Source organism: Tachysurus fulvidraco, chromosome 5 (genome assembly GCF_022655615.1).
Source record: "Tachysurus fulvidraco isolate hzauxx_2018 chromosome 5, HZAU_PFXX_2.0, whole genome shotgun sequence".
Lineage (NCBI taxonomy): Eukaryota > Metazoa > Chordata > Actinopteri > Siluriformes > Bagridae > Tachysurus > Tachysurus fulvidraco.
In genome coordinates, this window is record NC_062522.1 from 13,570,390 (window position 1) to 13,587,641 (window position 17,252).

At 38.7% G+C, this 17,252-nt stretch overlaps 1 protein-coding gene across 5 annotated transcripts in view; it reads right to left on the bottom strand.

Moving 5' to 3' along the window:
* Positions 1-17,252, bottom strand: part of LOC113642838 — a 127,809-nt gene that overhangs the window by 31,491 nt on the left and 79,066 nt on the right. For all 5 annotated transcript variants that reach the window (XM_027146527.2, XM_047813770.1, XM_047813767.1 and 2 more), the window contains one exon: positions 151-356. In XM_027146527.2, coding sequence (XP_027002328.2) covers positions 151-356 — 206 coding nt within the window. The remainder of the gene's footprint in view (positions 1-150; positions 357-17,252) is intronic.

Consider the following 17,252-nt stretch of genomic DNA (forward strand, 5'->3'; position numbering starts at 1 on the left):
CACATTTGCACATTTTGCACCCGTATCACAGCAACATGAATAGCGTGAATATTCACGGCTCTAGCTTCATGTATGTTGCTCTATTTGTTTTGACTATAGATTATAGTTTATATATTTATTCAAAACTAATGGCTACGAATCAAAACTCACCTGAGCAGCAGGATTTCAGAGAGGATGCCAAAGCAGATGGCAGCCATGTTGAAGAAAGTATGTGGCGGAGGGTTATCGAAAGCTGTCAGCATGCGGTACACAGTGTAGGGAACCAGGGCCACCAGAAACATTGTCACCACCAGCACAGTCCACACATGCCACTGAGATATCATGATGTGCCATGGGGCAACTCTCTGCTGCTGGTACTGAGGAAAAGACAGAGTGAGAACAGAGAGGGTTAATAGTCTCACTTATGACTAAACTTCCACAGCTTTTTGTACCAATCAAACTTAATATACAGCTCAGAATAAATAGACTAGCATGGCATGTATTCCAAATATAAAATAACTGGGTTACATTTTTAATATTATTTGCTAATAAATGTCTTATCATACAACATTCACTGAAACTGCTTTCATTTCTTTAACGTTCCTATAAATTTTGATGGCAAGAAGAAGTTTTAAGTTTTAAGCTGTTCTAACAAAAAGTCCTGGACAGACGTTGCATCTCTAACCTGAGTTTCAAACATATACATTTTGTTTCCTTCTTAGGCCAATTCATTAGGGCTTTTTAGAAGAAAAAAAAATGAACAAAGGCCCCTTTGTGAAGTCCAACAACTCCTCTGATGAGAACAGCTTCACACCTGTTCTTTAAACGACTCTCTCTCTTTTACTCCCTCTCCCGTTCTCCCTTCAGGCGTAGAGCGCTCTGTTGTTACAACACATACAGGTCTCCACTTAACATCAGCTCTAGCACCAGAGGGGATTATAAAAGCAGGGCAGGTTAGGTAGGTCTGTAGGTGTGTTTGTAGTATATATATATATGTGTGTGTGTGTGTGTGTGTGTGTGTGTGTGTGTGTGTGTGTGTGTGTGTGTTGTGGGAGGGTGGATAGGCTGACTATGTTCTTTATCAGTCATCCCCCTAAGGCATTTTGTTTTTGATATATCTGTCTCAACTTACAGGGGAACAGTTTAATGCAAAAAAAAGGAAGAAGAGATTATTTAAATGTGTAGACAGAAATGTGGCTCATAGTTTATATTACACTTTGTGGTTCAGACTTGCATTAAAATGCAATGATTTTAAAGAAAAATGCTTAGAGATTAGCAGCGTAGTGTGCATTTTTCTTTGGATGGAAGCAGTTCAGACCTGTGGCTAAATAGAAAGTATAAAATGCAGCCTCAGTAGTCGTGGAATGATATCTGAACGTCTTTTAATTAGCGCCTTGGCTTCATGTACACATGCACAGTGCATCGCCCTCTTTAGAAACACTATTCATTAATTAGATTCTTTGTGGCGACCGCCATCAAGCCATCCACGATGTTTAAGGTTACATCAAACCGCAGTAAGTGGCTTCCTGATAGCAGGCCACATCTGTCTTCATTACTCAGACCGCTGTCAGGCTTTGCTCTTCAGCCAGAGAGAGAGAGAAAAAGGCTGATAGGACCCAACTAAAACACTTAACTTTTGCTTGCTTTTATTTTTCACAGTGAAACTTACTAATTTTCAGTGAACACACAGGACACGTTCTTATGGACGATTTCCTTCAATTTCTTTTAAAGCAAAATAGCACACACACACACAAACACACACACACACACACACACACACACACACACACACACACACACACACACACACACACACACACACACACACACACACACACTAAATAGGTGTAATTTTCTCTGCAAAAAACCTAGTCTTGGACTAGAGCACATGTCTACAATGTGCAAAGTATTACCAGCAGCCACATGGACAGTCTCTTGTTTGTAATTTTAAGGATCATACCTATTTCTTCATGTTTAAAGTTAATTATGATAATTTAAAAGTTAAAGAACACCAGGTCAGCTCACTGGGATACTAAGATAAAGGCAACAGTTTCTCACATAAACCAGATCCATGCAGCTACTCGATGGATCCTCAAGCAAACATGTGATGTATAGGAATAATGTCAACATAATGAACTGTATAAAACTCTCATGTGAAAATGATTGTTTATAAAAAAGAGAGAAGAAATAAGAAAAATATGTGAAAAATAATAAAGTCAAATGCTTAAGTTTCAAATGTAAATTAAATGCTTACTCTTATTCTTGTTTGTGTGACTTTACTGTAATGGTTGCAAAAGCTGCAAAAACATTCCTTCCAGTTCTAAGGCCTTGTTGTTAAAACCTGAAGCTCTTTAACGTTTAAAACACATCTACAATTGGCTTGATTTAATACAATTACCACAAACCTCCCCACACTAGTGCCACATGTGTTTGGATATGTACTCATGAAGGTTTCTGTGTGTCCACACAGTAGTTCTCAGAAATCCACACATCAAAACAGAGCAAACATAAATGAGCCAAAACAACAGATAAGCTGTCAGGGGTAGTGCATGGTCCCTGGGCTCCAGCCGTGTCCCCAAATGCCACTCTTACTTCCTGAATGGTGTTCTCTGTCTGTGATTGGTTCCTCAGCACTGTGTTTATCCACACCAACCCCCCATCCCTCGGTCCTCATCCAAACAAGCTCCCTTCATTTCAGTGCAGACACTAAATACTCTGTACATCAGGGTTTCCCCTCCCACGTCCCTTGTGGGATACTTCTGAGGGCCAACATTGGTGTTTATTCATTCAGGAAGCCAGGAGATGGGCTAGTGGATGAGAGTTCACCTAAGAATAGCCTCTCATGAGCATGGCACGTCCTGTTTTAAGTGCTGCATAGGTAAACGGATTAAGTTTGTCGAGTACGCGAGATTTAATGACAACTCCAAACCGCCGATTTCAATGGACTCAGTGTTTTGGGTACATTTCAAGAAAATATTTACACACTGGCAGTGGGGCCGCTTAAAAGGATATAGGGGCTCTTTGGACTGTTACGCTCACTAATCCCTATTATCTAGAGTTTTGATTTTGGTGATTTCCATCTCCCCACTCTACTGGAATTCTAAAAGCAAGCATGAATTCAATCCCTCCGTATCACAGTTCATTCCCTAGGCTGGAGTACTTATAGGTTTTCTGCTTGTGTAGACTTGTCTTTATTGGCTTTCTTAAATGCATGGTTGTTCAAGGGCTTTTTTTTCTTGAGGCGTACATATTCCTCAGGAATCCTCTCTGAGTGTGCTACGTGGCCCTATGAGAATTCATCTAGCCAAAGAAAACACATTTTAAAAACAGATGGAGCTTGATACTTATCGTGCAGTAATTAGATACACATTGGCCCCTTTTGTCCTCTTTATGGACTCTTATGGACCAGGGGTCAAAGATCAGTGGCTTTAGTATCTTGAAAAGAAAAGAGAAGGAGTTGTGCCAGTGGAGCACACAGTTTTTTTCTCCCATAATGCATCATCAGAGGTTAGAACAGTCAGTTGCAGTAACATATGGGGCCAACATTAGTGTCAATCATGTCCGGGGTATAATATGACTAATGCTGGTCGTAGAGTTCAGCCCTTTGTAAATGCAGTTTAGTCAAAAATAATCAGTTTTTTTTTTTTTTGTATTTTGCACAGCTGGGTTACTTAATGAGTGTCTTTTGTTCTTCCAAAATAAAAGCAAAACCAACCAAACTAACTAACTAAATATATAAATAAAACGGCACAATCGTGTACGTCTTTGAGTTTACCGGACCAATTTCCGCCTTTGTCTCCTCGCAGAACAGATACAAGCACAAGAGATATTGCTTTGTTAAAAGTAACATACTTTTCCATCTCACTAGATAATGGGCTCGACTCCCAAGGTAAAAGCTCTGGAGGACGGACGTGTTGTCGAACAATGTCGCTATGTCTTCTGACGGAAGACGCTAAAGGAAGAGAAGAGCAGGGAGAAAAAAGATAAGGATGTGAAGAGGAGGTCAGTCTCCAAGTCTTAAATAATCAGGGGAGAGATAACAGGACTGGTTAAAAGTTTTTTTAATAGCCATGTGCTGAATGGAAGCACTACTGTTAGCTTTCTCTCTCCAGTCCATCAACAGGCCCCGGCGTATCGGTTATATTTATATTTATATTTATATTTATAAAATGACGGCCCTACGGAGGCCAAGGCGACTCCACTAGGGTTAAAAGCATCACAAAGAGGGTCACCCCATATACCCAGGAAATCTAATTATCTTGTTAGACTCTTAGGAAAGCAGCTACATTATTGAGACAAGAAGGAGGAAGAAAAAGAGTTGTTTTTATTTTTTACTTATTTTTCTTGTTAGCTGAAAACGAAAGCAGCCTTGAACTTGTGTTTGGAATATTGAAAAAAAAAAAGTGCTTCAATAAAGAAGATCCCATGAAAGCGTATTTTGTCAAGTGAGTCAAAGACGTTACAGCGAAGAGATTAGTAAAGTGGCTCTAGGTGAACTTGTTTAGTGCATCAAAGCAAAATATGACCAGAGAAAAGATTCCAAAACTAACTACAACATAAAGTATAACACTTTACGCTCAAAGAAGGTAAGAGCTACTAATAAGATGAAAAATATATCATGATTAAGTGAAGGCACATCACATCACATGAGGTACATGGAGAGCTCAGAGACCCCAATTAATAGCACTGTTTGTGTGATATATGATCCATTCAAAACAACTATAAATAACATTAAATTACATCTCTTAATTAGCAATGCTTAAACATTAGCTAATGCGTAAATCAGCTTCAGATGCATGACCCCATTACATTTTTTCAACATGTTTGTGAAATCATATCATGAATGATTAAAAAAAAAGATTCCAACAAAAACCATTTTCTGTAATTTTTTTTTTTAATAAATAAATAAATAAATAAACAAAGTAGAACTTAATGCGTTCAAACTTTAAAAATCTAGTGATAAGTAACCATACAAGGAAAACACCATCTACCAACTGCTGCAATGTGTGAACTAGTGGCTAATACAATTGCAGACAGGGATGTGTTTATCACTCCCTAATGTTTTATGAATATGACCTTTAGGGGCTTCTCCAATCAATCAATATGCTGGCAAGAGGTCTGTTGGGATTATTTAAACCCCAAGATCCAAGAAGTAGGACACTGTGTACACCAGTGCAATCATTATTAATGAGCATTTGGTTAGCCCAAATACATTTTCTAGTTTTGTTTTTTGGGGTTTTGTAACTCTTTGTGACTATTTGTTTTCTAGATATACTTATTATACAGTATGATGACCAAGGCACACATGCGTTATGATTTATTTATATATATAGTTATCGGAATGTATTCACAGACATATTTTCTGGTGCACACATGCAACTTTTTTAAATACACACTTAGACCCAAACTGTCCACAAGAAGGCCTCAGAAAGATTAGGAGAGTTGGAGAAATTACAAGAATGTAATGTTTTTCTCTGTGAATCCCACAACTGCTGATTAAATCTACAAGTTTATCTTTAACAAGTGGAGCCCAAATGACATTCATGGGAAACAGCCACTTGTAGAGGACGGTACAGAAGGATGATGTGCTTTAGCAAGAAATTTGGAAGGAGAAAAAAAAAATCAAAATCCTGTTTTGCATAAATGTGGCTGCGTTGGTGTGGGAGGTCTAACAGATGCTGCTGTAAGCATAGCATTAGCATAGTCTGACATGACCATAGAAAAAGCCTGAAGAATGCATGTTTTATTTTTAGGGAGAGAGACATTGATTAAGAGAGAGGTTTTATGAAAGAAAGGAAAATGAAACCATTAAAACTGAACAAAGAAGTAGTATGAGGTAGAGCAGATTATTTCTCCTATGATAAAGCATTTGACAATGCAGTCAGGGTGGCCACGGGGTTGCATTAGGTAGCTTTGTTACCTCACAGCTCCAGGGTCCCTGGTTCAAACCTGAGCTGAAGTTACTGTATGCTCTCCCTGTGTCCATTTGTGTTTCTTTTACATTCTCTGGCTTTGTTTAACCAACCCATGGTCGTTAGGTGTCCATGTTAAATTGCCCCAAGGTGTGAATATGAGTTCGCTCATGCCCAGTGTTTCCGGGAAAGATCCAGATTCACACTAATCATGACTGAAGATGAAAAAAAAATAAAAAATCACTGAAGGCACTATTCTGGGAAAGGGTGGGACTGGGTTCAATGTTTCTCCCTTTACCCAACGTCCTCCAGATCTTCTCAGTCAAGTGATCCCACCATGATGTGTTTTTTATTTTCTATGCTTTCTTTTTTGTTTTTTGCTTTTTTTTTCTCCAAAGACAGTTCTGAGCAATTGCCTCCCATAATGAGCCACGGTTCGTTAATCAACTTAATTTATAATTTAATCGAATGGATGTGGCTCCGTGCAACTCCAAAGTCTCCCAGGAATGAGGGGGTGTTTGTAGCATTTCATTAACACCCAAGCCCTTCAGAAATACCCTGCAAAATAGCTTGGAACCTTTCTGTAAAACACATCTGAAAAACTGTGCTCAAAAATAAAACAGCCATAAAATTAATTTAACAGGGCACGCCTTGCAATGCCACTCTACACACACTGACCTCCTCCTTTTGGTGATGTGAAAAAAATGTCCTAGAAATTGCACATAAAAGCTAATTGAGTTAAATATATCCTGCAAGAATACAATGTTTATAAGAAAAGGGGAGGTTTTACAGCCCAATGACTAATCCGAGAGCATTTATTTAGCCTGCTATTCGGAACGTTTGGTAAGAATGAGACACGGTGGCTTGGCTTTTTATGTTGTGCTGTGTTTGCAGACGGGCAGGCTAAAGTTCCTGTTGCCCGAGAGAAGAGTCCATTAACTAATAGAGATTAAAAGCCTGATGCCTTTCGCCCCCCTCCCTCGGATTACGCTTCCAAAGAGCGCAGGCTGATTGATGAGAACCAGCAGGCTGGCTGAAATCTACTCTTTCATTAAGGCCTCCTTCCCTCAGTCTGTTCATCCATCGCTCCGTCCTCTTTACTCTAGGTCTGTCACAGTAGGAGAGAAGGAGGTAAACACACCGAGAGGTCTGGAGGAGATAAGTGGAGGCACTTTAGCATGAGCTGCACAAGTAGACGTCATGTGCTTTAGCTTCCTGAAGATATTTGAACGGCAATAACCTTTTAGAATTAAACATTTGTGGAAGTCTAGCAGGTGGTGATTTTATTTCCCTGATAATGAACGGTGATAAAGAATTTGTGCAGTTTTTCCTTTAAGAGTAAGCCACAGGCTAAAGGGAAACGCTGGGAGTTCAGAGTTTGTGCCAGTATAATAACAGTGGTCATGTTATAATATTTCAGCTTAGTGTGTGATTGTGTCTGTTGTGTCAATCCCAGGTGGATAAGCGCATCATGACAAGGCAATCAGGAACAGAGCAATCCAGAGGCCATGTGGCCTCGGCGTTCTCGTCCCTCACTCTGATGAGCTTTTGACAAATGGGGGTGTGACCGAAATTGGTTTTGTATGAGTGCTTTCACATCTGTCTCTTAGCAGGATTATTGCCACCTGTCTTCATTGGCTACACCGAGTCCATCTATTCATCTGCCTCTAGCTTTGTGCATGTGCTGCATCAGGGACTTTCATTCTCTCACTTTCATTTTCAACACACATCGAACCCAATCCGGGTCAACAGATCCACCCCAAACAAATCTGCTCAGCACATATCCACCAAATGTCAGCCTGCAGCAGAGACAGGAGGCGAAAGGCGTATTGCAAACTCCACTGCTGTTCCCCTGCCTTTTAAATTAACGACAGATAGTGCTCAGCAATCGAGTGAACCCCCGTAATCGGATAAGTTACTCAATTCAGATAATGAAAGCCGGGAGACCCTTTGTCCTGGGCATGGCAATATCTCTCGTGATCAATCACAAAGCGGTCAGGCGCCTTGAAAATTCACTGCTGTCTGTCTGATCATTAATACAGCAATAAAAGAGGAACGGTTATGTTAAGCCTGGAAAGCAGGAGATGTGATCAATAGGCGAATTGTTTGAGTGTGTCACATTTACAAAAGGAAATGCTAGGAGTGGTGGGTTTCACATGGTAATTATACTCTCTAAGTATTATTAGCACTTAGTGGCTGAGTGCAAAAGCAAAGTGCATAGCTGTAAGTAGACACTAAACAGAAATTGGTTCGTGATAATCAACTGACCCAAGAACTAAACCTCAATACGTTGAAAGAAAGAAAGAAAGAAAGAAAGAAAGAAAGAAAGAAAGAAAGAAAGAAAGAAAGAAAGAAAGAAAGAAAGAAAGAAAGAAAGAAAGAAAGAAAGAAAGAAAGAACGAACGAACGAACGAAAGAAACATTCATGTACTGGACAGGAGTACGATGCTCTCACTCAAGGTCGATGCGAAACTCATATCAGTCACAGATGTAAGCGTGGGGCTTTTTTAATTAAAAAGGAATGCCCTCGCAACAAATGGCACAGGACAGATCCATCAGATGCAAAATTAATTAATACGTGTCAATGAGGGATGTTTGGCACCAACTGAGCTTATCAAGAGTGCAGGGCTGTTACACAACCTTCAGCTGTGGTTAAAAAATAACAGGCTGCTAACAGTGAGATGAGATGCAAGGAGTGTGTGCGTGTGTGTGTGTGTGTGTGTGTGTGTGTGTGTGTGTGTGTGTGTGTGTGTGTGAATGTTGTAGGCGTAGGTTGCCTTTGGTCAGTGCACCAGCTGCCCACACACAAACTGTTTTACTGTCTATTTTCCTGAATGTTTTTTGCAGAAACCCTCAATCTGAAATTTCTCATATTCGCCAAGAATCTTAGTCTCAAACTCAGATGATGAATGACATTTAGACCTGATTGGATAACAAGTGATAACAAGTGAGACAAATAGCTATTTAACAACCTGCAACCACTTGCGCCGACTGAAAGTTCTATCAAAGTCTACTGTATGTTGAACCTAATTATCCACCATGTTTAACTTTCCAACTAAACAGTTATACAGAATGACAGTTACAATATAGCTATAGCTGTTACGACCTAAAATCCACATCTGCCCCCCCAGCAGTTGCAAGTTTCTCGTAAATACTGCAAAAAAATAAAAAATATGGAAAAATTACACCTAGAACTCCAATTTGTTCTCTTTGTTAGAGGGTTGTGTTAGGAAGATTACTTCATGTGGATATTCATTCATTCATTCATTCATTTTCTACCGTTTATCCGAACTTCTCGGGTCATGGGGAGCCTGTGCCTATCTCAGGCGTCATCGGGCATCAAGGCAGGATACACCCTGGATGGAGTGCCAACCCATCGCAGGACACACACACTCATTCACTCACGCAATCACACAGTACGGACAATTTTCCAGAGATGCCAATCAACCTACCATGCATGTCTTTGGACCGGGGGAGGAAACCGGAGTACCCGGAGGAAACCCATGAGGCACGGGGAGAACATGCAAACTCCGCACACACAAGGCAGAGGTGGAAATCGCACCCCCAACCCCGGAGGTGTGAGGCGAACGTGCTAACCACTAAGCCACTGTGCCCCCCATGTGGATATTAAACATGGATATTCATGTGTCATCAAATTGAGATATTGCCATGATGGTATACCACACAAAATACTTTAAAAGTTTACCATAAATGTAATATTGCACAGTTGTTTATCATGTTCAAGTGCAGATTTGGTTTACAGGAGTTAGATATTTTTCATGATTTATGATTTGATGTTAAATTTGTTGCATGAGACCCCAAGCAGCGAAACAGAACAAGCACATATTTGTTTATAAATCACAAGTACTTTATTCTCAAGCACAATCCTGTTCATATATCCAGGGCTAGAATCTGAAGTTATAAAGGCATTAACCACTTCCTGTGAATCTCAATTTATTAAAATCCTGGACATTGTATTTTGTGTTTACGTCTGACAGTGTTTGATCTCTGCAACGTTTTGATCTCTGGACTCACAAATCTACATTGTACTTGATTTAAACATAGTACTCTCAACATGTGGTTTGAAACCAATTTTATACCCTGACTTTCGATCAGCTGGTGCAGCTTGCCCCTGGCCTTTTCATGTGCTTTGAATGCATTTTTGTATTTCCATTTCATCATTAAAAACGGTTGTCACATATTCCAAGGGCAAAATCATGCCACTTCAAACACATCCCAATCATTATAAGCCTAATATCTAAATTCAAATCCAGTGTTTCTGCTTAACTTCTTCCTTAAATGAAAGTTACATGTACATTTACAGCATTTGACATTTGCACAGCTAAACCCATTTATGTACTTTATTTATTAATAATATGGTATGCAAAGAAGCCCTTAACCAAAAGAAAGATAAAAAAACAATAATTTTATTGAATGTGTGTAGTAGCCAACAAGGCTATGTTTACCTACACAGATGTGTCTAAGCTTGTTATTCTATAACCGGTTAGTATCAGGTGAACTATGATAATCGCTTGTAACTAGGTATATTCTGTAGCTGTTGGTTAGTATTAGACACTACAGGAATCTGAAATGCTCCAAATCATGTTGACTGTAGTTCATTAAATGAACTTAGAAAACTCATAACATCCAGTTTAGTCAACATACTGACAGTGACAGTTTAGCATTCTTTCATTCATCTGGGGTAAGGCTTTATTCTATTCAGGGTTATCTATCCTGAGAATGATTGACGCAAGTAGGGACACATGCTAATTGGACACGGAGCCCAGTGATGGACAAGTATCCCAAACACTCACACACTCATTCATAACAATAGGCAAGTTAAAGTTAGAAGTACAAGTACGACTGAGAACGTGGGAATTGCCATACAATCACCACACTAAGCTCAGGATTATACCAGAAACCATGAAACAATTGAAGCAGCAACACTACCCAGTGCTTGGAAACCTACCTATTTAACCTTAGTGAACTGATCGCCTAATATCAAAATGCCTTTAGAGCCTGATTACAGGCATTAGAACATGGAAATATAGTTTCTATAGTGCTATTAAATAGGAAATTTATTTTCACTTTAATTCAGCAACATACAAGATCAATAATCAGATTCCACATTTCTCTGTATGCATGTGGTACTCAGTATGTAGATAAATTTGACTCAGATCACCTTTAATGTTGCTAAATAATACTGTTCTTGCATTACAGCCGTCATTAATATTAAAAGGCTAATTAGGAGAACTGCATCATAGCCCCAAACCTCCAGTGGATTTTACAGAGTACCTTATAATGACAGAAAAACTGCAATAGCTTAGTTTTCTATCTTTTATCCAGGCATTTAAACAAGTAATTATTAATAGCACAACACTAGATGATTCCCTTGTGTAATACTGCAGTTACATGTACTGAATATACAGTAAGTCAAATTAACATCTACACTAACAAGTCTACTTAAGTGAAGTCTATGCAAATAACAACACAGTGAACAGTATTTTTTTTTTTTTTTTTACACAAAATGTATTTTTCCACAAACAACACAGTTGAGCAATCACATTAATAAATAACAAAGCAAGTAATGTTAAGGGGTACATTATTTTTATTTCGCTAAATTTCCCTAAAGAGCTTCAGCATTCATAATCAGCTCTTTTAAGTGTGAGTTGATTAAAGTAAAAATGAGTTGTGTCCTGAGGGATGTCTTAGGATTCACCCCCACTTTCTCTCTCTCTCTCTCTCTCTCTCTCTCTCTCTCTCTCTCCTCTCTCTCTTCTCTCTCTTTTCCGCTCTTCTGCCAAGAACAGTCATGTACACACCCACAGGTAAATTCATCCAGAAAATTAATAATCATTTTCCAAGACCATAAGACCATGATAAATCATTATGTTTTGGACAATTAATAACGGTGGAAAAGACCAAGCTCTGTAATTAAAATACTTATGATGCATATCATCAAAAGTTAAATCCTCTTTTCCTGTGTTTAATTTAATCCAGGTTGTTGGCCATTAGTGACTCTTCCACTTGACTTGCATGTGTTTCAATCAGCAAAATTATTGCTCACTTTAAAGCATGTGATTCATTTTGTCAAAATAAGCCAAATGGAAGGAGCTTATTTTTTTTTTCCCCCGGTTTTAGAGGAAAGACAAAAGGGAGGGAAAAGTAACAAGGAATAATTTGCTTGCTTCCCTCTAAAATGACTGGAACAGCAAGGGACTGCATTTAAAAATGTATAGCCTTGAGTTATAGTAAATAGTTGATCATATTGGTTAAGTGAAAACATTTAGTTTTCCCAAAATAAAAAGGCTTTCTTCACCACCTTTTAACATTTTATATGTTCCGGGAAGCTGTCAGCTGTCCATTTCTGCATACTGAAGCATCGTCCCACAGCACCACTCAACAAATTGATTTCCATCTTTTGATGGAATTTGGTTAATGGATTCACCCTGTTTTAACCCAAGAATGCATTTTATCCTCTCCCAAAGTGTCCCTCTGCCCTTCCACATGGTTCTCCTGCCCAAAGCGGCTTGATCACTTACACTGATCTCTCTCTCAGTCTCTCAGGACAGGATGGGAAAAGCACAAGCCAACAGGTCAACAAGGAGAAGGCCTCGGAGATGTTTAGTAATTTCCATAAAGTTGAGAGCAGCCCCTTACACTGAGTGGCTATCCGTCCACCTCCAAACAGCAGCACAATCACAAGCTTAACAAACTCATTTTCTCACTGATCATAAGAGTAGCATAGAATCACACCACTCAGGTTCACAAGAATCCACAGTGGCCTGATTACATATTGTTCTTCAATCACTCCCTCCATCCTGATTGCAGCCTTATACAATTGCTAATACGGCTCTCTTCACAGCTTTAAAGCCTCATTGTGAAGGAAAGTTGAAAGTGACCTGAGGTTAGACCACCTATTTACGGTCTAAAGACTTAGTGGTGCAATGAAAGGGAATATTCTATAACTATATCCACTGTAAGGAATGAAGTTAAGCAATGTAAAAAAATTTGTTTTAAAATTTTCTTTCTTTTCTGTGCTGTGTTTGTAATTACCGATTGAGTCTAAAAACAAAGTACATCAGATCAAAAGTACGGTTATTAGGATGGAGGCCCACAACACTTTAGAGAGAGCGTGTACGTACATGAGGTCCTGAAGAATTGAAAACATCATGCAGTGAAGTGGTAGAGAAACATCCTTGAGATCTAGTCTGTATAAATAGGCCATTATGCCTATGAGTGGAGGGTTTCATTAAAAGACCCCTCACAATATCTTTAACATTCACTAAGGAAAAATGTCTTTATTCAGACAACTCGTGAGCTCCCTTTTCAAAGGGTTTTTACTTTGTCTTTTTTTTTAATGGAAAATATTATGCTGCTATCAAAGTCCCAGACAGAATGACAAGGTAATTTGCTTAATTCTAGTGTTACAGAAAAATTACCCAAAAATTCCACTAAAAGACCTTTCTGTCCCTTTTATTCCTTTAAAACCTTGATGCATTCCAAAAGCAACATCCACTGCTGTTCAAAAGCGCTATTCATGTGCTGGAAATCACAGCCTTAAAATTGAGTTCTATCAACGTAAACATCAGTCAGTTGATACAGGCCCAATCTATTAATCTATTCAATCCTCTCCACTCAATGAATAGGTGTTGTGAGCCTAAGTGAAGGTTAATGGAGGAAGGTGAGCACGTCTCTTGTAGCTTTAATAATCTTTGCAATGCTAAGACACTTTTGCTGTTAGTGTCCTCATGTATTTCCATCTGGTTCTGAAAGTGGAGATGGATTACAGTGAGGAGGGTGTGTTTGTGTGTGGTAGAGCAGGTGGAAGTCTTTTCTGCCTTGTGTCTGGCTCATTTTACAATCACTAAGAGAGCATGACAAGTGAAAGCAAAGTTGATGCCAACTATTAAAACAACTATTCATTAGTCCTGCCTTTGTTAGAATTAATCAACAGTGGGCCAAGGGCCGAGAATGCATGTGTTAAAGGCAGAAACATCAAACAGAGATGCCGTCCTGATGCCTGCGCCTTTGGGGAACATGTTTACCCTCTTCGAGCCATTCAAAATGTCAAACTTATTTATTCGAACATCAAGCGAGCTCTGCGGCCTTCCCTCTATTTTATATATATATATTCGTCAGCACGACGAGTCACTGAAGCGTTATTCAAAGACAGAGGGGGGGTGGGGGTGGGGGGTGTCGAATGAAGGCATTCCAGATAAATCCCCTTTTCTTTCCATTTCTCTGCGGGGAGAAACCACCCTGGCCACTTCAGAGATCGCATAATGCCCTGTAGGAGGAGAGAGCGCTTCTAAAAGGCTCAGAAATACCAGCCCAAACTCTGACCACACAATAGCGCCGTCTGAGTTCCTTCAACACTCAGTCACTAACCATAGCACACTTCTCGCAAGTCCATCTTCTGTAGTCTACCTCCTGCTAGAACTTCACCAACATATTACAGTAGCCATGATTGCAACTTTTTGATTTTCTGATTTCAAACCCCATGGCTAGAACAGAGCAGATGAAGAACACAGGCTCCATTGGCTCTGGTTCTGTCTTCATTCTTCTGCACACACTTTTACTGATGTTTTTTTTTTTTTTCAGATCCAAGAAGAGTTGACAACCAAATCCAGCTCAGATACAAAAAATTACCCGTCTAACTTATAGTGCCTTGCAGAAGATTTTTTCCACATTTTCTAGTGTTACAAAATGGAACTGAAATAGATCTCTGTAGGGAATATGTCATGAATCTATACAAAATAAAACCCTAATATTAGAGGGGATTATAAAATTATAAATAAAAAAACAAACATTGCATCAAATTTTCTCTCATCATTATGATATCCCTAAATTTGTTAGGATGCCACATACTGTATTTAATTTAATGGAGATCACTTGTATCATGTATCAATGTATCATGTGAGCTCAGTAAAAACATCTTCTCCATAAAGTTTTCCAAATAATTTTTCAGAGTTTGGTCCACACATCTCTGCACTGCTATAGCTTTATATTCAATCACAATTGCTACTCTTTGCACTTCTGGTAGATGCCAAACTGCATTTTGTTGCTGTGTACCTGTACTATGCAATGCCAATAAAGTTGTATCCATCTATCTATCTATTAAAACAAAAAACAAAAACCCAAAAAAAACCCAAAATATATGAAAAGCCCACACATCATCATTAAAACAGGAAAAGAATAATGCATGACCACAATGATGCCTAAAGGAGGCCAATCCTCCAAAATTCAGGGACTTAGTAAAGAGGGCTTTACTCATAAGTAACAAATTGTCTATGGGTACTCTGAAGATGTCGGAGAGATCAAGAGCTCAGACAGGAGAATCTGTTCACAAGACAACCAAAGCTGGGATTTATGGTGAAGTGGTACGAAGAAAACCATAATTTCTATTATATATATATATATATATATATATATATATATATATATATATATATATATATATATATATATATATATATGAATTCATATTGTAGACTCTGGATTTGTAAAAGGGAGATAAAAAAACATTGAAACTGCTCATGGTGGTGAACCATCATGTTGGTTGTAGCAACATGTTGTGGGGCTACTTTTCTTCAGCAGAGACTGCGAGATTGCAGGTTTATTAGTAAAATAGATGAAGCCAAACACAATGCAATACTGGAAGAAAACCTGTTCCAGTCTTTATGAAACTTGAGACTGTGGGAGAGGTTCACCTTTAAAGAGGAAAATCCTGTGAATAAAGTCAAAACCATGCTGCTGTGGGGCAAAAATATGAACCTGAATGTGTTTGAATGTCCCAGTTGATGTCATGTGTAGCAAGATTTGAAAGCAAGTCTCTACATAACAGAGATAAATTAAGTACACAGAAAATGGGCAAAAATATAAGGATCCAGATGTTCAAAGCTATCAAGGCAAGTCCTCAAAATGTAATTGCAGACAAAAGTATTTAATACCAAGTATTAAACCATGATGTGAATACATATGCAACTATTACATTTCTGCTTTTTAAACTACACATTGGTCAAAATAAAAATTATTTTGTGCCAATAATATATATTTATATATATACTGTATATATATATATATATATATATATATATATATATATATATATATATATATATATATATATATATATATATATATATTCATTCATTCATTCATTTTCTACCGCTTTATCCGAACTACCTCGGGTCACGGGGAGCCTGTGCCTATCTCAGGCGTCATCGGGCATCAAGGCAGAATACACCCTGGATGAAGTGCCAACCCATCACAGGGCACACACACACTCTCTCATTCACTAACACACTCGCACACTACGGACAATATTCCAGAGATGCCAATCAACCTATCATATGAATGAATGAATGTACATATATATTATATATATCTAATGGGAAATAAATTCATTCAGGCTATCATAGAATAAAAAAGGTAACAATATCACAGGTGGCAAATACTTATGTAAGGCATTGTATATCTGTGGCTAAAGAGAGATTCATAATGTTAGCAACCTGCTAGCAGTACTGACACCTAACTTGGCACAAGGAGCAAATGGCAAGCATCGTAAAGAGCACACGCAGAACAAAAACAACAGGCCATATGTCTCAACATATGCAGGAAGAGCAGCAGGATGGATGAAGAAGAGGGGGGTAGATTGGGAAAGAGAGACAGAGTTCCAGCGTAATTGAATAAATTAATGAAAAAGAAAATGTAATGCATGAAAGGGAACAGTATAACTAGTATAAATGAAGCACAAGTAAGTGAAAAAGTAGTGAGGTGTAGGTGTGATACACTCTCTCAACTCTGCCACAGGCCCAGGCAACTCAACAAACTCTGCACCATGATTTATTCGTCTGCAGCGTGTCGCAAGGCAGTCGGAGTTTGTCACGTTAGGATCCTAATTAAAACTGTTAATCACAGATTCCTGTTTGTTCAGCGCCGCGTGCAAAATGAAAAATGCAACCGAATTATTCACTAATGCTTCCTTTTAGACAGGTAAGCCCGCACACCCTGGAGCGTCAATATGCGCAGCGAGTCTGCAAAGTTTTCTAGCTCAGCTTATGAACACCTTGGGGCTCGACTTTGGCGCTTTTCTTTCTCGGATCTTTTACGTGCACATCTGCAGAGCTTAAATGACTTCCAACCAAGAGGCCTAATTTGGTTTCTCATTTCATATGTCATTAAATGATGGGTCCTGTGTGATATGAGGGAATATTTTGTCATGCCTAAATGCCACTGTTTTCTTTAAAACAATGCAAAAGTTTGTTTTACATTTTGAAAGTGCCATTTGAAAATAACCAGCCATGAACAGTTCTATTGATAAAACATTTTTTTTTTTTGTGAACAGAGGTGGACAAA